The sequence below is a fragment of the Orcinus orca genome, chromosome 11 (assembly GCF_937001465.1).
Source record: "Orcinus orca chromosome 11, mOrcOrc1.1, whole genome shotgun sequence".
Classification (NCBI taxonomy): domain Eukaryota; kingdom Metazoa; phylum Chordata; class Mammalia; order Artiodactyla; family Delphinidae; genus Orcinus; species Orcinus orca.
In genome coordinates, this window is record NC_064569.1 from 40641434 (window position 1) to 40661562 (window position 20129).

At 36.8% G+C, this 20129-nt stretch overlaps 1 protein-coding gene across 7 annotated transcripts in view; it reads left to right on the forward strand.

The window, feature by feature from the left end:
- LARP4 (La ribonucleoprotein 4) overlaps positions 1-20129 on the forward strand; it is a 67004-nt gene that overhangs the window by 36126 nt on the left and 10749 nt on the right. For all 7 annotated transcript variants that reach the window (XM_049694098.1, XM_004274332.3, XM_049694099.1 and 4 more), the window contains 4 exons: positions 14010-14222; positions 14732-14862; positions 18727-18936; positions 19584-19632. In XM_049694098.1, the coding sequence (XP_049550055.1) occupies positions 14010-14222; positions 14732-14862; positions 18727-18936; positions 19584-19632 (603 nt within the window). The remainder of the gene's footprint in view (positions 1-14009; positions 14223-14731; positions 14863-18726; positions 18937-19583; positions 19633-20129) is intronic.

Sequence of the window (20129 nt, forward strand, 5' to 3'; positions counted from 1 at the left end):
TCTCTTGTATTCTTTTTATTTCTGTAAAATCAGTATTTGGGTCTGATTTTAGTTTTCATTTCTGATTTAGGAATTGGAATCTTTAACCTTTCTTAGTCAGTCTAGCTAAAGGTTTGTTCATTTTCTTGATCTTTTCAAAGAACCAGCGTTCAGTTTCATTGATTTTTCTGTCATTTTTCTGTTCTTTTTATCTCCATTCTAATCTTTATTATTTCCTCCTGCTATCTTTGGTTTTAGTTTGCTTCTTTCTAGTTTTTAGGTGGTAGCTTAGGTTATTGCTTTGAGATCATTCTTTGTTAACATAGGTGCTTATAGCTATAAGTTTCCCTCTTTGCACTGTTTTTATAACATCCAGTAAGTTCTTTTTTATTGGGTTATAGTTGTTTTACAATGTTGTCTTCATTTCTGCTGTACAGTGGAGTTCCCTGTGCTATACAGCAGGTTCTCATTAGTTATCTATTTTATACATATTAGTGTATATATGTCAATTCCAATCTCCCAGTTCAACCCACCCCCCTTCCCCCCTTGGTGTCCATATGTATGTTCTCTGCGTCTGTGTCTGTGTTGCTGCCTTGCAAACTGGTTCATCTGTACCATTTTTCTAGATTCTGCATATATGCATTAATATACGATTTTTTAAAAATTTATTTATTTATTTTTGGCTGTGTTGGGTCTTCGTTTCTGTGCAAGGGCTTTCTCTAGTTGTGGCGAGCGGGGGCCACTCTTCATCGCAGTGCGCGGGCCTCTCACTGTTGTGGCCTCTCTTGTTGCGGAGCACAGGCTCCAGACGCACAGGCTCAGTAGTTGTGGCTCACGGGCCCAGTTGCTCCGCGGCATGTGGGATCTTCCCGGACCAGGGCTTGAACCCATGTCCCCTGCATTGGCAGGCAGATTCTCAACCACTGCGCCACCAGGGAAGCACACGATATTTGTTTTTCTCTTTCTGACTTACTTCACTCTGTATGACAGTCTCTGGGTCCATCCACATCTCTACAGATGACCCAGTTTTGTTCCTTTTTATGGCTAATACATCCAGTAAGTTCTGATATGTTGTGTTTTTGTGTTCATTCATCTCAAATTATTTTCTAATTTCTCTTGCGATTTCATCTTTGACCCATTGGTTAAGAACGTGTGTTGTTTAATTTGTGAATTTTCTAGTTTTCCTTCTGTCATTGATTTCTAGTTTCATTCCATTGTGGACAGAGGAGATACTTTGTAAGATATCAGTCTTTTGAAATTTATTAAAACCAGTTTTGGTCTCTCATAGAGAATGTTCCATGTACACTTGATAAAAATATATACTCTGGTGTTTAGAGTACTGTCTGTCAGTGTTTGTAGTGTTATTCAAGTTCCCTGTTTGTTTATTGCTTTTATTTTATTTATTTATTTGGTTGCATTGGGTCTTAGTTGTGGCAGGAGGGCTCCTTAGTTGTGGCATGCAAACTCTAAGTTGTAGCATGCATGTGGGATCTAGTTCCCTGACCAGGGATCGAATCTGGGCCCCCTGCATTGGGAGCATGGAGTCTTAACCACTGTGCCACCAGGGAAGTCCCTGTTTATTGCTTTTCTGTTTTGTTATTATTCATTATTGAAAGTGGGTTATTGAAGTCTCTATTATTGCAGAACTGTCTATCCTTTCAGTTCTGTCAGTTTTTGCTTTACATATTTTGTGGCTCTCTTGGTAGATGCATGTATGTTTATAATTGTTTTATCTTTTTGCTGGATTGAACCTTTTATCAATATATAATCTCCTTTGTCTCTGATATCCTTTTTTGACTTTGTTTTGCATAATAATAATATAGTCATCTTAGCTGTATTTTGATTACTGTTTGCTTGGAATACCCTTTTCAGTTCTGTTAATTTCAATGTCTTTGAATCTAAAAGGAATCTCTTATAGACAGCATATGGATGAATCTTGTTTTTTTTTTCAACCCACCAGTGTCTGCCTTTTAAGAGGAGAGTTTAAGCCATTTACATTTAAAGTTCTTACTGATAAGTAGGGTATACTTCTGCCATTTAGGTATTTGTTTTCTGTGTGTCCTAAATGTCTTTTCCCCCTGAATTCCTCCATTATTGCCTTTTTTGAAATTTTGTAATGTAACTATTTTGATATCCTTTCCTATTCTGTATACTTTTAAGTTTTGTTTTGTTTTTTTTTTAGTGGTTCTCTTGGGGGTTACAATTAACATCTTAAATATATAACAACCTCATTTGAATAATACCAATTTAGTTTCAGTAGTGTACAAATACTCTGCTTCTATACTTCTCTGTCCATCCCCCTTTATATTCTTATTGTCACAGGTTACATCTTTATATGTGTGCCCATTGGTATCACTTTATATTGTTTTGTTCATTTCTCTTTTGAATCATATAAGGAAAAAAGAGGAGTCACATACCAAAGGTGCAGTCAGCCCTTTGTATTTCTAGGTTCTGCAACCAGTCCCCTGTGGATACCAAGGGACAACTGTACAATAATATTTTTTAAATTTACCTATGTAATTACCAGTGTTCTTTATTTCTTCTTATGGCTTTGATTGTTTGGTGTCTTTTCATTTCACCTTGAACAACTCCCGTTAGCATTTCTTGAAGGGTAGGTGTACTGATTACCTTTTATCATTTTGTTTATACATCTTTTTCCTGATCGCTATTAGGTTTGTCCATGGTTTTCATTACTTATTGAGTATACTTAAGATAGTTGATTTAACGTCTTTGGCCAGTAATTCTAATGTCTGAGCTTCCTCAGGATGGTTTCTATCAAATTCTGTTTTTCCTGTGAATGGACCATAGTTTTTTGTTTCCTTGTGTGTTTTGTAATTTTTTTTGAGAATTAGACATGCCAAGGTAGTGTAAAGTGTTAACTCTGGAAATCTGATTCTCCTGCTCCTCATATATTACTGATTTCTTTGCTTGTTGAGGGCTATAGCTGTTCATTTGTGACTTTTCCAAATTATTTTCGTAAAATATATATTCCTTGTTGTTTGTGGTCACTGAAATTTCTGTTCCATTATCTCTGCATTTGGCATGTGACCTAAAAAAGATTTCCCTAAATGTCTGGCTCTGAATAGGGTAGTGCTGGTGGCAAAGGATTTTGTCCTTTTAAGTCAGTCACCAGTGCTGCTGTGAATAAAAACTAAGGCGAGCATGGGCACTGATTTCTCAGGAATCCACCAGACCAACCACAGTGCACCCTCAATTTTTGGAGAACAAAGTCCCCACTACATGCCTTGGCACCAGCCAGCCACTCCAGGAACACAAGCTACTGAGGGGCAGGGATGGTAGCTACTTTTATGTACTGCTCACTTAGAAAAGATCAGCAGCCTCTCCTTTTGTCAAGCACTCACCTAGTTATAAGTGTACAAGCACTCTTTCTTGCTTAATTATTGATGCAGTGGAGGTACCTACGCATAGAGCCTATTCTGCTGTTATACCACTGTTTTTCTGTTTATATATGCAATTATAACTTTAGGATAATACCCTAGAACTAAATTATCTGTATCGAAGAGTATATCCATTTACTTATTAGGTAGAACCAATTTACACTCTTACAGTATTTTTTTTAATTTATTTATTTTATTTATTTACTTTTGGCTGTGTTGAGTCTTCATTGCTGCACGGGGGCTTTCTCCAGTTGCGGTGAGCGGGGGCTACTCTTGGTTGTGGTGCACGGGCTTCTCACTGTGGTGGCTTCTCTTGTTGCAGAGCACAGGCTCTAGGTGCACGGGCTTCAGTAGTCGTGGCTCGCGGGCTCTAGAGCACAGGCTCAGTAGCTATGGTGCATGGGCTTAGTTGTTCCACGGCATGTGGGATCTTCCAGGACCAGGGCTTGAACACGTGTCCCCTGCATTGGCAGGCGGATTCTTAACCACTGCGCCACCAGGGAAGTCCCTACAGTATTTTTTATTTCTTTAAAATTTCCTGTAGTTGATTCTCTGATTTTCCAACTTTTTTTTTTTGGCCACACTACACATGTGGGATCTTAGTTCCCTGACCAGGGATTGAACCTGTGCCCCCTGCAGTGGAAACATGGAGTCTTAACCAATGGACTGCCAGGGAAGTCCCCATGACTATTTTTCTGTGAAGATTTTCTTATTGATTTGTATGAGTTCTTAGAGGAGCTTAATCTTCTTGTCAAATTAACTATTTGTATTGTTACTATGTTTGTGGTATTTGTGTGGAAATCCATTTTGTTGTAGCAAGATTACAAGATTGATATTTTTCTTTATGCCTTTGGATTTGAATGTAGTTTTGCTAGGCCCTCTCTAAGAAAAATTTTCTTTTTTAATCAACATTCTTATAGTTTACATACAATAAAATGTACTTATTTGAAGCATACATTTTTATTAGTTTTTGCAAATTTATTCACTGTTGTTTCTCACTCAGTCTCCCCTCATCAACATCCAGTGTTGGCAATTATTGATCTGCTTTCTGCTGCTATATGTTTGTTTTCTTCTGTAGTTTCATATGAATGAAACCACACAGTATACTCTCTCTTGTACCTGACTTCTTTCACTTGCCATAATTATTTTCAGTAAACCGTATTGTAGCATGTATTGGTAATACACTCTTTTTTATTGCCAAGTAGTATTCCAGTGTAGGAATATACAGGCATACCTTGGAGGTATGGAGGGTTCAGTTTCAGACCACTGCAGTAAGGCAAGTCACACGAATTTTTTGGTTTCCCAGTGCATATAAAAGTTACATTTACACTCTACTGGAATCTGTGAAGTGTGCAATAGCATTATGTCAAAAAATGTACATACCTTAATTTCAAAATACTTTATTGCTAAAAAAAAGTGGCAATCATCATCCATGTCTTCAACCAGTTGTAATCTTTTTGCTGGTGGGGGATCTTGCCTTGATGTTGATAGCTGCTGATGGATCAGGATGGTGGTGGCTGAAGGTAGGGGTGGCCATGGCAGTTTCTTAAAATAGGACAACAGTGAAGTTTGCTGTATCAATTCTGTCCTTTCACAAACCATTTCCCTGTAGCACACAGTGCTGTTGATAGCATTTTATCCACAGTAGAACCTCTTTTAAAATTGGAGTCAGTCCTCTCAAGCCCTGCCACTGCCTTAACAACTAAGTTTATGTAATATTCTAAACCCTTTGTTGTCATTTCAACATTCTTCCCAGCATCTTCATCAGAAGGAGATTCTATCTCAAGAAACCACTTTCTTTCCTCATCTATAAGAAGTAACTCCTCATCTGTTTAAGTTTCATCATGAGACGGTAGCAATTCAGTCCCATCTTCAGGCTCTACTTCTAATTCTAGTTCTCTTGCTATTTCCACCGCATCTTCAGTTACTTCTTACACTGAAGTCTTGAACTGCTCAGTTATCCATGAAGGTTGGAATCAACTTCTTCTAAACTCCTATTCATGTTGGTATTTTGTCTTTCCATGAATCATGAATGAACTTAATGGCGTCTAGAATGGGTGAATCCATTCCAGAGGTTTTTTTTTTTTTTTTTTTTTTTTTTTTTGCGGTACGCGGGCCTCTCACTGTTGTGGCCCCTCCCGTTGCGGAGCACAGGCTCCGGACGCGCAGGCTCAGCGGCCATGGCTCACGGGCCCAGCCACTCTGCGGCATGTGGGATCTTCCCGGACTGGGGCACGAACCTGCGTCCCCTGCATCGGCAGGCGGACTCTCAACCACTGCGCCACCAGGGAAGCCCCAATTCCAGAGGTTTTTGATTGACTTTGCCCAGATCCGTCATCCATGGCAGCTACTATATAGCCTTACGAAATCTATTTCTTAAATAATAAGACTTGAAAGTCGAAATTACTCCTTGATCCATGGGCTGCAGAATGGAAGCTGTGTTAGCAGGCATGAAAACAACGTGAATCTTAATGTGCATCTCCATTAGAGCTCTTGGGTGACCAGGTGCATTGTCAGTGAGCAGTAATATTTTGAAAGGAATCTTTTTTTCTGAGCAGTAGTTCTCAATAGTAGGCCTAAAATATTTAGTAAACCATGTTGTCAGCAGTTGTGCTATCATCTGAGCTTTGTTGTTTCATTCACAGAACACAGGTAGAGTAGATTTAGCATAATTCTGAAGGGCCAAAGGATTTTTGGAATGGCTAATGAGCATTGGTTTCAACTTAAAGTCACCAGCTGCATTAGCCCATAACAAGAGAGTCAGTCTGTCCTTGAAGCTTTGAAGCCTTGAGGCCAGGCATTGGCTTATCCTCTCTAGCTATGAAAGTCCTAGATGGCATCTTCTTCCAATATAAAGCTGTTTTGTCTACGTTGAAAATCTTCATTACTTATTTTAGCTAGATCTGCTGAATAATTTGTTGCAGCTTATGCATCAGCAGTTGCTGCTTCGTCTTGTACTTTGATGTTGTGGAGACGTCTTCTTTCCTTAAACCTCATGAACCAACCTCTGCTAGCTTCAGACTTTTCTTCTGCAGCTTCCTCACCTCTCTCAGCGTTCATAGAATTGAAGAGAGAGTCTTGCTCTGGATTAGGCTTATGCTTAAGGGAATGTTGTGACTGGTTTGGTCATCTATCCAGATCACTAAAACTTTCCCACATCAGCAATTAGGCTGTTTGGCTTTCTTAGCATTGGTGTGTTCACTGCAGTAGTCCTTCTCATTTCTTTCAAGAACTTTTTCTTTGCATGCACAACTTGGCTTAACTGTTTGGCACAAGAGGCCTAGCTTTCAGCCTGTCTTGACTTTTGACATGCCTTCCTCACTAAGCTTAATCATTTCTAGTTTTTGATTTAAAGTGAGAGATATGTGAATCTTTCTTTCACTTGAATACTTAGAGGCCATTTTAGGGCCAAATTGGCCCAGTTTCAATATTGTTGTGCCTCAGGGAATAGGGTGGCCCGAGTAGAGATAGAGAATGGGAGAACTGCCTATTGGTGGAGTCAGAAACACACATCTGTTGATTAAGTTCATTGCCTTATATGGGCATGGTTTGTGGTGTCCCAAAACAATTACATTAGTAACATCAAAGATCACAGATCACCATAACAAAGATAATAATTTTGACAAAGTGAGAAATATTACGAGAATTACCAAAATGTCATACAGAGACACAAAGTTATTAAATGCTGTTGATATAAAAATATTGGACAGTATTTTGTACACTTTAAACTAATAAAATACTGTGTGGGGACTTCCCAGGTGGCACAGTGGTTAAGAATCCGCCTGCCAGTGCAGGGGACATGGGTTCGAGCCCAGGTCTGGGAAGATCCCACATGCCGTGGAGCAACTAAGCCCATGTGCCACAACTGCTGAGCCTGTGCTCTAGAGCCAGTGAGCCATAACTTCTGAGCCTGTGTGCTGCAACTACTGAAGTCCACGTGCCTAGAGCCTGTGCCCTGCAACAAGAGAAGCCACCACAATGACAAGCCCACGCACTGCAATGAAGAGTAGCTCCCGCTTGCTGCAACTAGAGAAAGCCTGCATGCAGGAACAAAGGCTTGACGCAGCCAAAAAAAATAATAATAAATAAATACATAAAAAAAATTTTTTAAACTGCAATATTTGGGAAATACAATAAAGCAAAGTGCAATAAAATACGGTATGCCTGTAGTGCGATTTGATTATCTAGTCACTTGTTCTTAGACATCTTCGTTCTTTCCATACATCTGTTTTAGTTAACTGTCTTTTTAAATCTTTTTTCTATCTTTAAAAATTTGGTTGTTAGTCTGATTATTGATTTGTAAGCGTTCCTTATGTATTCTGGTTACAAGTTTTTTGTCAGATGTGTATTACAAATATATTTGCCCTAGTTTGTGAATTGCCTTTTGCTTTCTTAACAGTGTATATTAAAGAGTAGACTTTTAATTTTGATGAAGTCTGTTTCATCTCCTTTTTCTTTTAGGGTTCATTATTTTTGTCTTCTCTAAAATCAACCCCTCCTAATGTCATGAGTATTTTTTTTCATGATTTCTTCTAGAAGTATTATAGTTATAGTATTTATATTTACGTCTTATGATCTATATCAAGTTACTTTGTGTTTTTTGGAAGGAAAAGTCAGGATTCTTTTTTTAAAAGAAGTATAATACTTGTTCCAGCACCATTTGTTGAAGACTATTCCTTTGTTGACTATTAAAGCATATATGTGCTTGGGTCTATTTCTAGACTCTGTTCTTTTCTGTTGATCTGTGTTTGTCCCTTAAGTCAGTTCCCTGCTGTTTTGATTACTATAGCTTTATAATAAGTTACAAAATCAGATATGTAAGTTCTCAAACTTGTTTTGATTTTCCAAAATTATTTTTGGTATTCCAAGTCATTAACATTTTCATATAAATTTTCAAATCAGTGTGTCGATTTTACAAAAATATTTGCTGGTATTTTGATTGGGATTGCATTGACACTATACATTAATTTGAGAGGATTGCCACCTTATTAATATCGAGTCCTCTAACATGGTATCTCCATTTATCTAGGCTTTTCGTTTCTCTCCTCATTGCTTTGTAGTTTTCGGCGTACTTGTCTTAAACGTATTTTGTTAAATGTATTAACAAGGTAAATGTAATTTTTTTGTGTTTGGGCCTTTTAAATCATTTGTATATTCATTACAGTAATGTATTCTACCCTACCTAATACAGAATCTCTTTCCTGAATCCATAAAGCATATTGTATTGAATGTAAACACTCCTTGCAGCATATTAACATGATTTCTTTACTACTTGCTCTTTGATGAAGTAAATTAATTTAATACATACTGATTTCTGTTTTATAGTACAGCATATACCAATACAAAATATAAATATTAGTAATTCTGTTCTTAACCTAAGAAAGATTTTTTTAATGGAGAGTTATTTATTTTAAAGTAGTTTAAAATCTGATGTGAAATTAGATTCTGACAATTTTTTTTAATAAAATGGCTTTAAATGCTTAAACTCCAATTTAGACCTATCATTTTTCTTAGATTTTATCTATTTTATGTAAAGATGCTTTTGCATGTGTTTTCCTCTAAATCATAGTTATTTACGTTTTTCACAAAAATTTAAAATAGTTATAAAAGCTATTATACCATAGTGCTATATTTTATTATAGTGTCTTTGTGCCCAATTAATTGGAAAATTATAGTGTTCATGATTCAAAAATTAATAAAAATCACCCATGATAATTTGGGAGAGCTCTCACTCTTGTGCAGTGGACATCCAAGGTCAAGGGTCCTTGCAGACTTTGGCCTAGAGATATGCTTGTGAAGGAGTCCAGTGAAACATTTATTGTGTGTGCTAATAAGTTGCTTCACATTTTATCTTGTTTCTCTTGTAAATAAGCAAGAACGCTTGTTTTTTCTTTTTTTTTGCGGTACGCGGGCCTGTCACTGCTGTGGCCTCTCCAGTTGCGGAGCACAGGCTCTGGACACGCAGGCTCAGCGGCCATGGCTCACGGGCCCAGCCGCTCCGCGGCATGTAGGGTCCTCTCGGACCGGGGCACAAACCCGTGTCCCCTACATTGCCAGGCGGACTCTCAACCACTGCGCTACCAGGGAAGCCCAAGAACGCATTTTTTATTGCTCTTCCTCCATAGATCAATTCTACCTGGTATTAGTTCCTTTCAGGCTAAAGAACTTCCTTTGATGTTATAACAGTGCCCACCAGGGATGAGTTTTCTTAGTTTTTCCTCATCTAAAGCTGTCTTGTATTTCACACTCATTTTTGATGGGTACAGAATTCTGTACATTGATACATGTACATGGATACAGAATTCTGGGTTGATAGTTTTAATTTTTTTCCTTCTTTTAAGATTGCATTGTTTTCTGGCTTCTGTTCTTTCTAGTGAGTCATTCTTGTAATATATGTTGTTTTTCTCCGCCTGCCGCCAAGATATTTTTTGTTTTGTTTTCTCTTTGGTTTTCAGTAGGTTGACTCTAATGTGTCTAGCTATGGTTTTCTATTTATACTGCTTGGGGTGTTCTGAACTTATTGTTTGTAAATTGATGCTTTTCACCAAATTGGGGGAATTTCAACCTCTGGTTTTTCAAAAAATTTTCTGCCTCACTTTCTCCTCTCCTTTTGAGACTTCAGTTACACATATGTAGTATTGCTTGATTCACTGCGATTCTGTTTTTCTTCCATCTCTTTCTTCTTCAGATTGGATACTTTCTGTGGACTTGAATTCATCTTCAAGTTGGGTTCTAGCATTTCTATTTTAAACAATATATTCCTTCTCTGCTGAGATTTCCCCTTTTATTCAGTCTTTAAGAACATTATTTCCCTTTTATCCATAGCATATTTATTTGGTTTTAATAGATTAATTAGTAGAGCATGGCTCTTCTTGTTTCATCTTAATCCCACCTACTTCCCGATGTCCCCAGGTTTTTTGAAGCAAATTTGAAACTTAATTTCATCTGTATGTAAATAAACTAATACTGGTATCTCTAAAAGAAAGGGATTAAAAAAAATAGCCACACTACTATCACACTTTTTGAAAAATAAACAATAATTTCTTAAACATCAGGCACTGTTCACATTTTCCCGATTCACATTTTTTCTTTCTCTTTTTTCTTTTTTAAAATTTATGATTTGGGGAATTGCCTGGTGGTCCAGTGGTTCGGACTCGGCATTCTCACTGCTGGGGCCCCAGGTTCGATCCCTGGTCAGGGAACTAAGATCCCACAAGCTGCGGGGAGCGGCAAAATAATAATAATAAAAATATAAAATACAATTTATGATTTTGTCCTCTACCTCTTTAGTTTTACTTTTGGAAGTATGTTTTTGAAATCACTGTTATTTGTCTTACAAAGTTTCTCACATTATACATTTCGTTAGCTATGTGTTTTTTTATTGTGTTAAAATACACATATATAAAATTTACCATCTTAACCATTTTAAATTTTAATTTCATTTATCAGTGCCATAATATTAAACATATTCACATTGTTGTGCAGCCATCACCACCATCCATTCTCATAACTCTTTTCTTGTAAAATTGAAACTCTGCCTATTAAACAGGAACTCTCCACTTTCCCCTCCTTCAGCCCATACTTTTTGATTTTTGACCATTTACCTCATATAAATGGAATCATATAGTATTTGTCTCCTTGTGACTTGCTTATTTCACTTTAATATGGTGTCTTCAAGGTTCATCCATGTAGCATATTGCAGAATTTCCCTCCTTTCTAAGGCCTGAATAATCCATTGTATGTATATACAACAATTTGTTTATCCATTCATCTATTGATGGACACTTGGGTTTGCTTCCACATTTTCGCTTTTGTGAATAAGGCTGCTATGAACATCGGTATACAGATTTCTCTTCAAGATTCTGCTTTTAATTCTTTTGCATATATACCCAGAAGTGGAATTGCTGGGTCATATGGTAATTCTATTTTTAATTTTTCGAGGGACCTCCATACTGTTTTCCACAGTGGCTATACCACTTTATATTCCCACCAACAGTGCACAAGGGTTCCAGTTTCTCCACATCCTGTCCAACATTTGGCTGTTTTCTGTTTCTTGATAGTAGCTCTTTTAATGAATGTGATGTGATATCTCTTTGTGGTTTTAATTGCATTTCTTCAGTGATTAGTGATGTTGAGCATCTCTTCGCCTACTTATTGGCCACTTATATATCTTCTTTAGAGAAATACCTATTCAAGTTCTCTGCCCACTTTTGAATTGACTAGTTATATTCTTTTCTTGTTTTAAAAACGAGCTCTTTTTTAATAAGTTTTTTTAATATAAATTTATTTATTTTTGGCTGCGTTGGGTCTTCATTGCTGCACGTGGAGTTTCTCTAGTTGCAGTGAGTGGGGGCTACTCTTCGTTGCGGTGCGCGGGCTTCTCATTACGGTGGTTTCTCTTGTTGCGGTGCATGGGCTTCAGTAGTTGTGGCTCGCGGGCTCTAGAGCACAGGCTCAGTAGCTGTGGTGCATGGGCTTAGTTGTTCCACAGCATGTGGGATCTTCCAGGACCAGGGCACGAACCCATGTCCCCTGCATTGGCAGGCGGATTCTTAACCACTGTGCCACCAGGGAAGTCCCAAGTTATATTCTTTTTTTTTTTTTTTTTTTTTAACATCTTTATTGGGGTATAATTACTTCCAAGTTATATTCTTGAGTGTAGTTTAACACGATCCTCTGACCTCTGTATTTCATGCAAATTGGTAGCTAGATCTAGAGGCTTAATCAGAATTAGATTTTATTTTGGAGCAGCAAAGAGAACAAAAACATGTAGTATATGTCTTTGTGTGTCTCTCTTATACTAGCTGCTGCTGATCATTGACTAGATACATTGATTTGTTAATGGTTGCAAAGTGGTACTATTTCTGTGCTTTTTTCCATTTATTATTTGAAACACTTCCATAAAGAAAAGCTTTCCTTCATCTTCATTACCCTGAGGTACAGCTCATATATACAATGTGTGATAAATGCTTGGTTCTAGCTTTTACTACCAGTTTTCAAAATAATGTGTCGGTTCCTTGGCAACCTTCAAAAACGACCATTCAGATATTTTTTGGTTTTGAATATTTAAACATATTTGGTGTGTTCGTTGTCCTTACTGATGAAGTACGGCCTCTTTGAGTCCTTTTGTAATGGTAATTTTCAATGTTCCTTGCTCTCTAGTGTGACAAGATGTTCCAGGCTCTTGTACATTTTGTGTCACAAGGCTCTGGAGTTGCCATGTTACTTTTATGGGAAAGTAATGTTTTGCAGTCCACTGGTTAGGCACAAGGAGTGCTTCTGGCTAATTGTTTGTTATTTCTAAGCTTTTTCTTTGAACAGAGCTATTAAATACTTTTTTTTTAATGACAGTATATATCATGAGTTTATATAGATGCTTTCGATTTAAATTCAGGCTACATGGTTTTTACTTCTTCAGTTGCTGTCTGCATCTCTTTTCTCCCACGTGAAAATCTCAGATGTCAGTGACCCCAATATAATTTATGATTTGCTGTATCCAAAATCACAGACAGAAGTCTCAGAATAACAATACCAAAAGTCATTTAGAGTTTCTCTGTGTTATTCCTCTAGTTGGATACACATTTAGGTTCATTTTGCATTGAACTTTTACAAACTGATTTTTTAAAATTTTATTCAGTGTGTGCATGGCTTAAAAGTAAAATATCTAAAGCAGTATATTAAATTCATATTCACGTGTCTGTATGAATGCAAGTATATCTTCATATCCACATCTAACTTATCTAAACAACACCTTACTATACATACCTTTCTCCTTGCATTGCCTCTTTTTTTTTTTTAAATAGTATTTTCTGGAAATCACTCCATTATAATATTTAGAGCAGTTCCTCAGGTTTCTTTCTTTTTTTGTTTTTTCTTACATCTGATAATTGTTTGGATATACCACGTTGTTTTCAATCATTGATGGACTTTTGGGTTGTCTCGTGTGTGTGAGTGTGTGTTTGGGAGAGATGTGGGTCTGAGCCCCCTCACTCCCCACGTCCCCCCACTTCCTATCATAGTAAGTGTCAGTGAGTAGCCGTATGCATCATTTTTTAAAAAACCTCTTTTTGGTCTGTGTATATGCGGTAAAGTTTCCTAGAAGTGGGGTTGATAAGAATATGATAATATGCATATGTGATGTTTTGGAAGACATTGCTGAATTTTCCTTTTTAAGGGTTGTGTTGTTTTGAATGCCCATCATCAATGTATCAGAGTACCTGTTTTGCCACAGCCTTATCAATAGAGTATGTTGTCAAATTTTTAGACTTTTTCCAATTTTATAAGTGAGAAATGTTAATCCCATTTTAATTGCATTTCTCTTATGAGCAAGGTCTAGCATCTTTTCATATAAGAGCCATTTGCCTTTCTTTTTCCCCCTTGTGATAAGTTGCAGTTAGTTTTAATATTTTGACATTCACTGTTTTACTTTGTTTATTGTATTAATTGTATTTGCCATGTAAAAGTTTTTAAAAGTACAGCTATCAATCATTTCCTTTTCTTTTGCTCTACTAACTCTATAGTACATGGAAATAATGTCATGGAAAATATGTTCCAAATGTAAATTAAATGTATTTGTGAAAATATACACTTTATCCTTTGTGATTATATCCTTTGTGTTCTTCTTGCTTCTAGGCAAGGATAAAAGCCATCAATACGTTTTTTGCTAAGAATGGTTATCGATTAATGGATTCTAGTATGTATAGTCCGCCCATTCAAACTCAAGCACAGTATGCCTCACCGGTCTTTATGCAGCCTGTATATAATCCTCACCAACAGTACTCTGTTTATAGTATTGTGCCTCAGTCTTGGTCTCCAAATCCCACACCTTACTTTGAAACACCACTGGTAAGTGAAATCCTCACAGAATAATACAATTTTTTCACTGAAGCTGAAATTTGAAGAAATCAGCTAGAATTAGAGTTCATGTTTTATTTTGTTTTGTGTTGATATTGGTTACTTTCTGGCTTGTAAATGGTGATGAGGATATTTAATCCCCCATATCAAATATATGCATATGACTAAGTCTAAGAGTTGAGCTATTGGTTCCTATCATTTTATTCTTTAAATGTTGCTGGGTAAATTAATAGACTGGAAAAATCCTGAATGATTTAAAATGATTTTAGTTTTGTGAAACTTTTTCAGAGAGAAATATTCTTTATTAAGTGTTGAACCAGTTGTTCCTTGTTCTGTAATTCAAGCGATAACTTGGAGTGAGTATTGCAAATGTTTAAAATTATTTTTGGCTTATCAAAGAAATTGATGCTAGGTTAGTTCATTAGAAGTTTCGTATGACCTTCACACCAGATTTTTGTCTTTACTATGAATAGCTTTTAAACATTAAAATTTTCTTTTAGGCTCCTTTTCCCAATGGTAGTTTTGTGAATGGCTTTAATTCACCAGGATCTTATAAAACAAATGCTGCTGCTGCTGCTGCTGCTGCTGCTGCTGCTGCTGTGAATATGGGTCGACCATTCCAAAAAAATCGGTAAGATAAAAAACGATAGCTGGAATTTATTTATTTATTTTTAAATTTATTTAAGTTATTTTATTTTTGGCTGTGTTGGGTCTTCAGTTGCTGTGCGCAGGTTTTCTCTAGTTGCGGCAAACGGGGACTACTCTTCGTTGTGGTGCACAGGCTTCTCATTGAGTGGCTTCTCTTGTTGCAGAGCACGGGCTCTAGGCGCGTGGGCTTCAGTAGTTGTGGCACTCGGGCTCAGTAGTTGTGGAGCACAGGCTTAGTTGCTCTGCGGCGTGTGGGATCTTCCCGGACCAGGGCACGAACCTGTGTCCCCTGCATTGGCTACAGGATTCTTAACCACTGCACCACCAGGGAAGCCATGTACTCACTTTAACTGACACAATTGGTTAAAGCATTTGAATATCTTTTTTTTTTTTCCCTGCCTTGCGGCCTGTGGGATCTTAGTTCCCTGACTGAGTTCCCCAGATCAAACCCTGGGCCCACGGCAGTGAAAGCACCAGGTCCTAACCACTGGACTGCCAGGGGATTCCCTGAAGATCATTTTTAAGTGTACAGAAAATTTTACTACATATACACATTCTTAATTGCTTTATGAAGTTTCGAATGAGAACTCTTCATATTGTAAGAATAAAGGATTCTTTATAAACAAAAGATTACTTGTGCTCTTGTAGATGACCCTTAGTTTGGTGATACAGTAATAACAGCAAAATTGAAGTATTGCTAGGACATATGAGTAGAAGTACAGTGAGCTTTTAAAAACACACACTGTCCTCTAACCTCCATCCTGTTGTTCCAAAAAGATTATTTAATTTCCAGGTGCACACAGAGACAGTAATGTTTAAATCTGGAAAGACCTTTGTTATGATGTAGTTTTAATTCATTTTACAGATGAATTGAAGAAAGTGAAAGTTGAAGAGGATGAATACCTTGCTAGGGTTACATGGCTTTTCATCATCAGCAGACCTGAGATTAGCACATTTTCTTTTCTTCTACTATAGCTAGTAAAGTTTTTTTCTTAAAAATAATTGAGTTAATGGGCTTCCCTGGTGGCGCAGTGGTTGGGAGTCCGCCTGCCGATGCAGGGGACACGGGTTTGTGCCCTGGTCCGGGAAGATCCCACATGCCGCAGAGCAGCTAGTCCCGTGAGCCATGGCCGCTGAGCCTGCACGTCCGGAGCCTGTGCTCCGCAACGGGAGAGGCCACAACAGTGAGAGGCCCGCGAACCCCCCAAAATAATAATAATAATAATTGAGTTAATACAAATGACAGTTTATAACTTCCCTTGTGAGGAGATACAGATTTCTCATGATTAGAAATAGTAGCTTTGTAAAAATATGTATCTGTTGATTTCACGTTTCTTTGAAGAGGTAAATTTTGCTTTAAACAGTTACGTCTACGTGAAGTAGATGTCTTGGTTATAAGAGACTAAAAACAATTTTTAATAACAACAAAAAGTATTGGTGTTTGCAAATGCTTGACTTAAAAATACATTAAGTGGGCTTATGGTATTCCTTTATTGTCACTTGAGAGCACTGCTGTGCTTTCAAGAGGTAAAAAAAGAGATAAAAATACAATAAGAGGTAAAAATACAATAAGAAAGCCAAGAATGACAGTCAAGTCATTCTTGCTTTTTTAAAAAAGTATATTTATTTATTTACTTACTTGGTTGGTTGGTTGGTTGAATGGATGGATGGATGGATGGATGGATGGACCCAGTCTTAGTTTTGGGAGGTGGGCTCCTTGGTTGCAGGAGGTGGGCGCCTTAGTTGCGGCATGCATGTGGGATCCAGTACCCTGAGGAGGGATCGATACTAAGCCCCCTGCATTGGGAGCGCAGGGTCTTAACCACTGCGCCACCAGGGAAGTCCCAAGTCATTCTTGCTTATAAGGATATATATCTGGTTTTGAAGATACAGGATAGGTTTAGTATAATTTTGCTTGTTATTCAAAACTACTTGTGTACATTTTTTTGCGTTTGTTTGACCAATACAGGTTGTTAATTTTTAGTCACAGAAATAATACACGAATACTTCCTTATAAAAATGCAGATATTGCAGATGAACTAGAACCTTTTGACCACCAACCCAAATCCTTGCTTCCTTCTTACTTCTAAGAAGTGACCACTGCCAGGCCTTTATTTTTATTTATTTAAGTTATCAGTCAAGAGCAGTTTATTACATTAACCTTGTAACAGCCCAGTGATGATCACTAGACCTACTGAGAGAGAATAGGACTAACTTTCAGAAGTCTGGGCAATTTTCTACCTTTCATACTTTATCTTTCTGTCATTTTCCTTCTTCCTTTACATCTTTTATCACTTCTTTCTTTCATCATCCTTTTTTCTTTTGCCAAGACTGCGATTGTTAAGTCCCTCTCTGTGAAGGGTAAGATTATGAGATCTGAGGGCTGTTAAACCTAATAACTTGTTTACTGGGTGTATTGAAATGCAATGAGAGAATTTCAGTGAGTGATAGTTTCTGAACAGATACATAAACAGCAATATCTACCTCATGAGGTCGTTTTCAGAGATGATGGATAATGTAAATTAGTTTGTGTTAGTTGACATACTGTAAATTTCATTGCTATTCAGAAACTATTTTGTAACGCATAAGTAATTATCTGGAAAAGTATTGTATATGAGACTTAGCCCAACATTATAGCCTAATTTTTATGTTTAAGTTTTAGTAGTAGTAATCTAATTTGTTATTCTCTTCAAAGAGTTAGTAGGATAGCTGGAGATGCTATTGGAATTAATGTTTAATTGTTCATAATTATGAGGTTTAAAATGCCTATGCAAAGAACCAGGAATTTACAGTGTGTTATTAATATTATAAATTTGTAACTATGAAAATAGACTGTAAAAAAATGGAGTATATAAAGTTCAAGCAAGGGGCTAAATAGAAATCTAATACTTCCTTTTTTAATCTCCTGTAGAGCCAGGGTCCTCAGTTTCTTGGGCTTACTTTAGATGTTTTCACTATTGATTAAACTGCATCCTCTCTCCTTTACCCTGCCTTAGCTTCATCTGCTTACAAATTGTTAAGAGAGTTGGGTACTTATACCCATCATCCAAGATAAAAGCTACTTTTGTTAGATGTAGGTGGTTTTTGTTTTTGTTTTGCTTTGTTTGTCTTTGGTTTGGTTTGTTTTTTTGTTTTTTACCAGATTCCATACCTTAATTCATGAAGTCATGCCAGGCTATTAGTTGCGTTATATTTTTCTAGTTTTTTGGTCTCACATCTTTGTTGGATCTTTGAACAACTGATTTCATTTGAAGAGGGATGCTTAGTAGGAAGCTGGGATTTTAATATATTCCACTGTTCCTTACTTTAAAAAAAAATTATCAGTCCCCTAAAGAGTTTTTTTAGACTTTTCCCCCATATGAAAATTTAATACTAGAGATTATTGTATATCTATTTGTGTAATGTATGCCAGTTCTTACTCCCTTTGTGGGTATTGTTGCCCCATTGAGAATGTATGGCATAGACTCAATAAGCTTCCAGCCTGGCTGATTTAGATGTGTCAGAACTGCAGTTCGTGTTAAAGAAATTAGCTAAAATCCTAGTTATATCCTAAATTTGGGGGTAGAAGTAGCCTTATCTTGAAGAACTTTGGATCACCTCCCAAATCTCTCCAAACAGCTTTTTTTTAATGTAAAAATTCTTTGCCTTTTAAAAATAATATGTCTGAGATATTAAAGGGTTTACATTTTTACACCACAATGCTTCTGTGTCCAACCCAGTTTATGGAAAATCAGAATACAGCAGAAGGCAATTTTTAACTTGGCCTGTTAAGAGTCTCTACCATTAAGAGAAAATATTTTCCATTTTAATTTATCCTTTCACATATATGGTCTTATATTTCTTATAGTGTGAAGCCTCATTTTAGGTCAAGTGGTTCAGAACACTCAACAGAGGGCTCTGTGTCATTGGGGGATGGACCATTGAACAGATCTGGTTCAAGGAACTTTCCAACTGAACGACATAACCCTACAGTAACAGGGCACCAGGAGCAAAGCTACCTTCCAAAAGAGACTCCCACTTTGCAGATGGAACAGAATGGGGACTATGGTAGGGGCAGGTAAGGAAATATGGTAATAAATATGGAAATAAGGTATATGAAAATTCTTTAATCATAATATGAATGTTTGAAGACCACGATCTAGTGATTTTTAAATTTAATTATTGGTATATAGTTATGCTAAATAAATACTTTATTCATGTAATATGTGTTACTAGTTTTTCATAATTAAGAAATTCAGAATGCCCATATAGCTCTGAGTCAGAGGTTTATAAAAGTTATTCTGAAGTTCTTTACAGTTCACTAAGGAAAGATTAGCTTAGAAAGATAAGATTCCATCTGCATCATAGTTTTAATTTCTAGCAACATCTAAACTGTGGGAATGGGGTTATATGTTATCTACCCTTCCTAAACAAAACAAAAAAAATGAACCCTAATATGCTTCTGATTTGGAGGGAGCACTGCTAATAAAAATGGGCCCAGCTTACTTAGTGGTGGTGGTGGTAGTAGGTGAAGTTTTTGGTAGATTAGCTCAGGATCTCTTCAGAAGAAAATATATCTTTTAATAATAAAGGAGATTTAGGAAGTATAGATACTTAAAATAGAAGTTCACCCATCCTTGATAGAATGTATACATTTGAAGAAACTTATGAGTTGTCCCTCCCACCTGCTTCCCCACCCCCACTCCCTTTTGTCATTGTTTAAAGGAGAACTCTCTTCAGAGGTCGAAGACGTCGGGAAGATGAAAGGATCCCAGTAAGTTTTTTGTTTTTTTTAACCTTTAATTACATACGTTCAATTTTTTTGTTTCTTCTGTGATTTACTATGGCGTTGACTTCTGGTGTATCTTTCCGGGTTTTTGTTTTATTGATTATAATATTGATTATAATTAGAGCCTGTTCTTACCCTGAAATATCCGCCATCATCACTACCCCTCACCCTTAAAGCACACATATAGTTAGAGCTTTGACCTGTGTTGCTCACTTTTAAAAAAAATTACTTGAATACCTAATCTGTTCACATGGTTTAAAATAAAATATATGAAAATATTCCATGGAAAGTTTAATTATTGCTTTATTAATGGAAATTTAAAGAGGTTCAATCTTTTGATTATACAATGCTGCCACAGACAGTGCAATGATAACCTCATACAACCATCACTTCCTATGTGTGCAGTAGTATCTGAAGGAGAATCCCTAGAAGTGGGATTTCTGAGTCACAGTTCAGTAAGTTGCTGCCTAATGGCTTTCTAT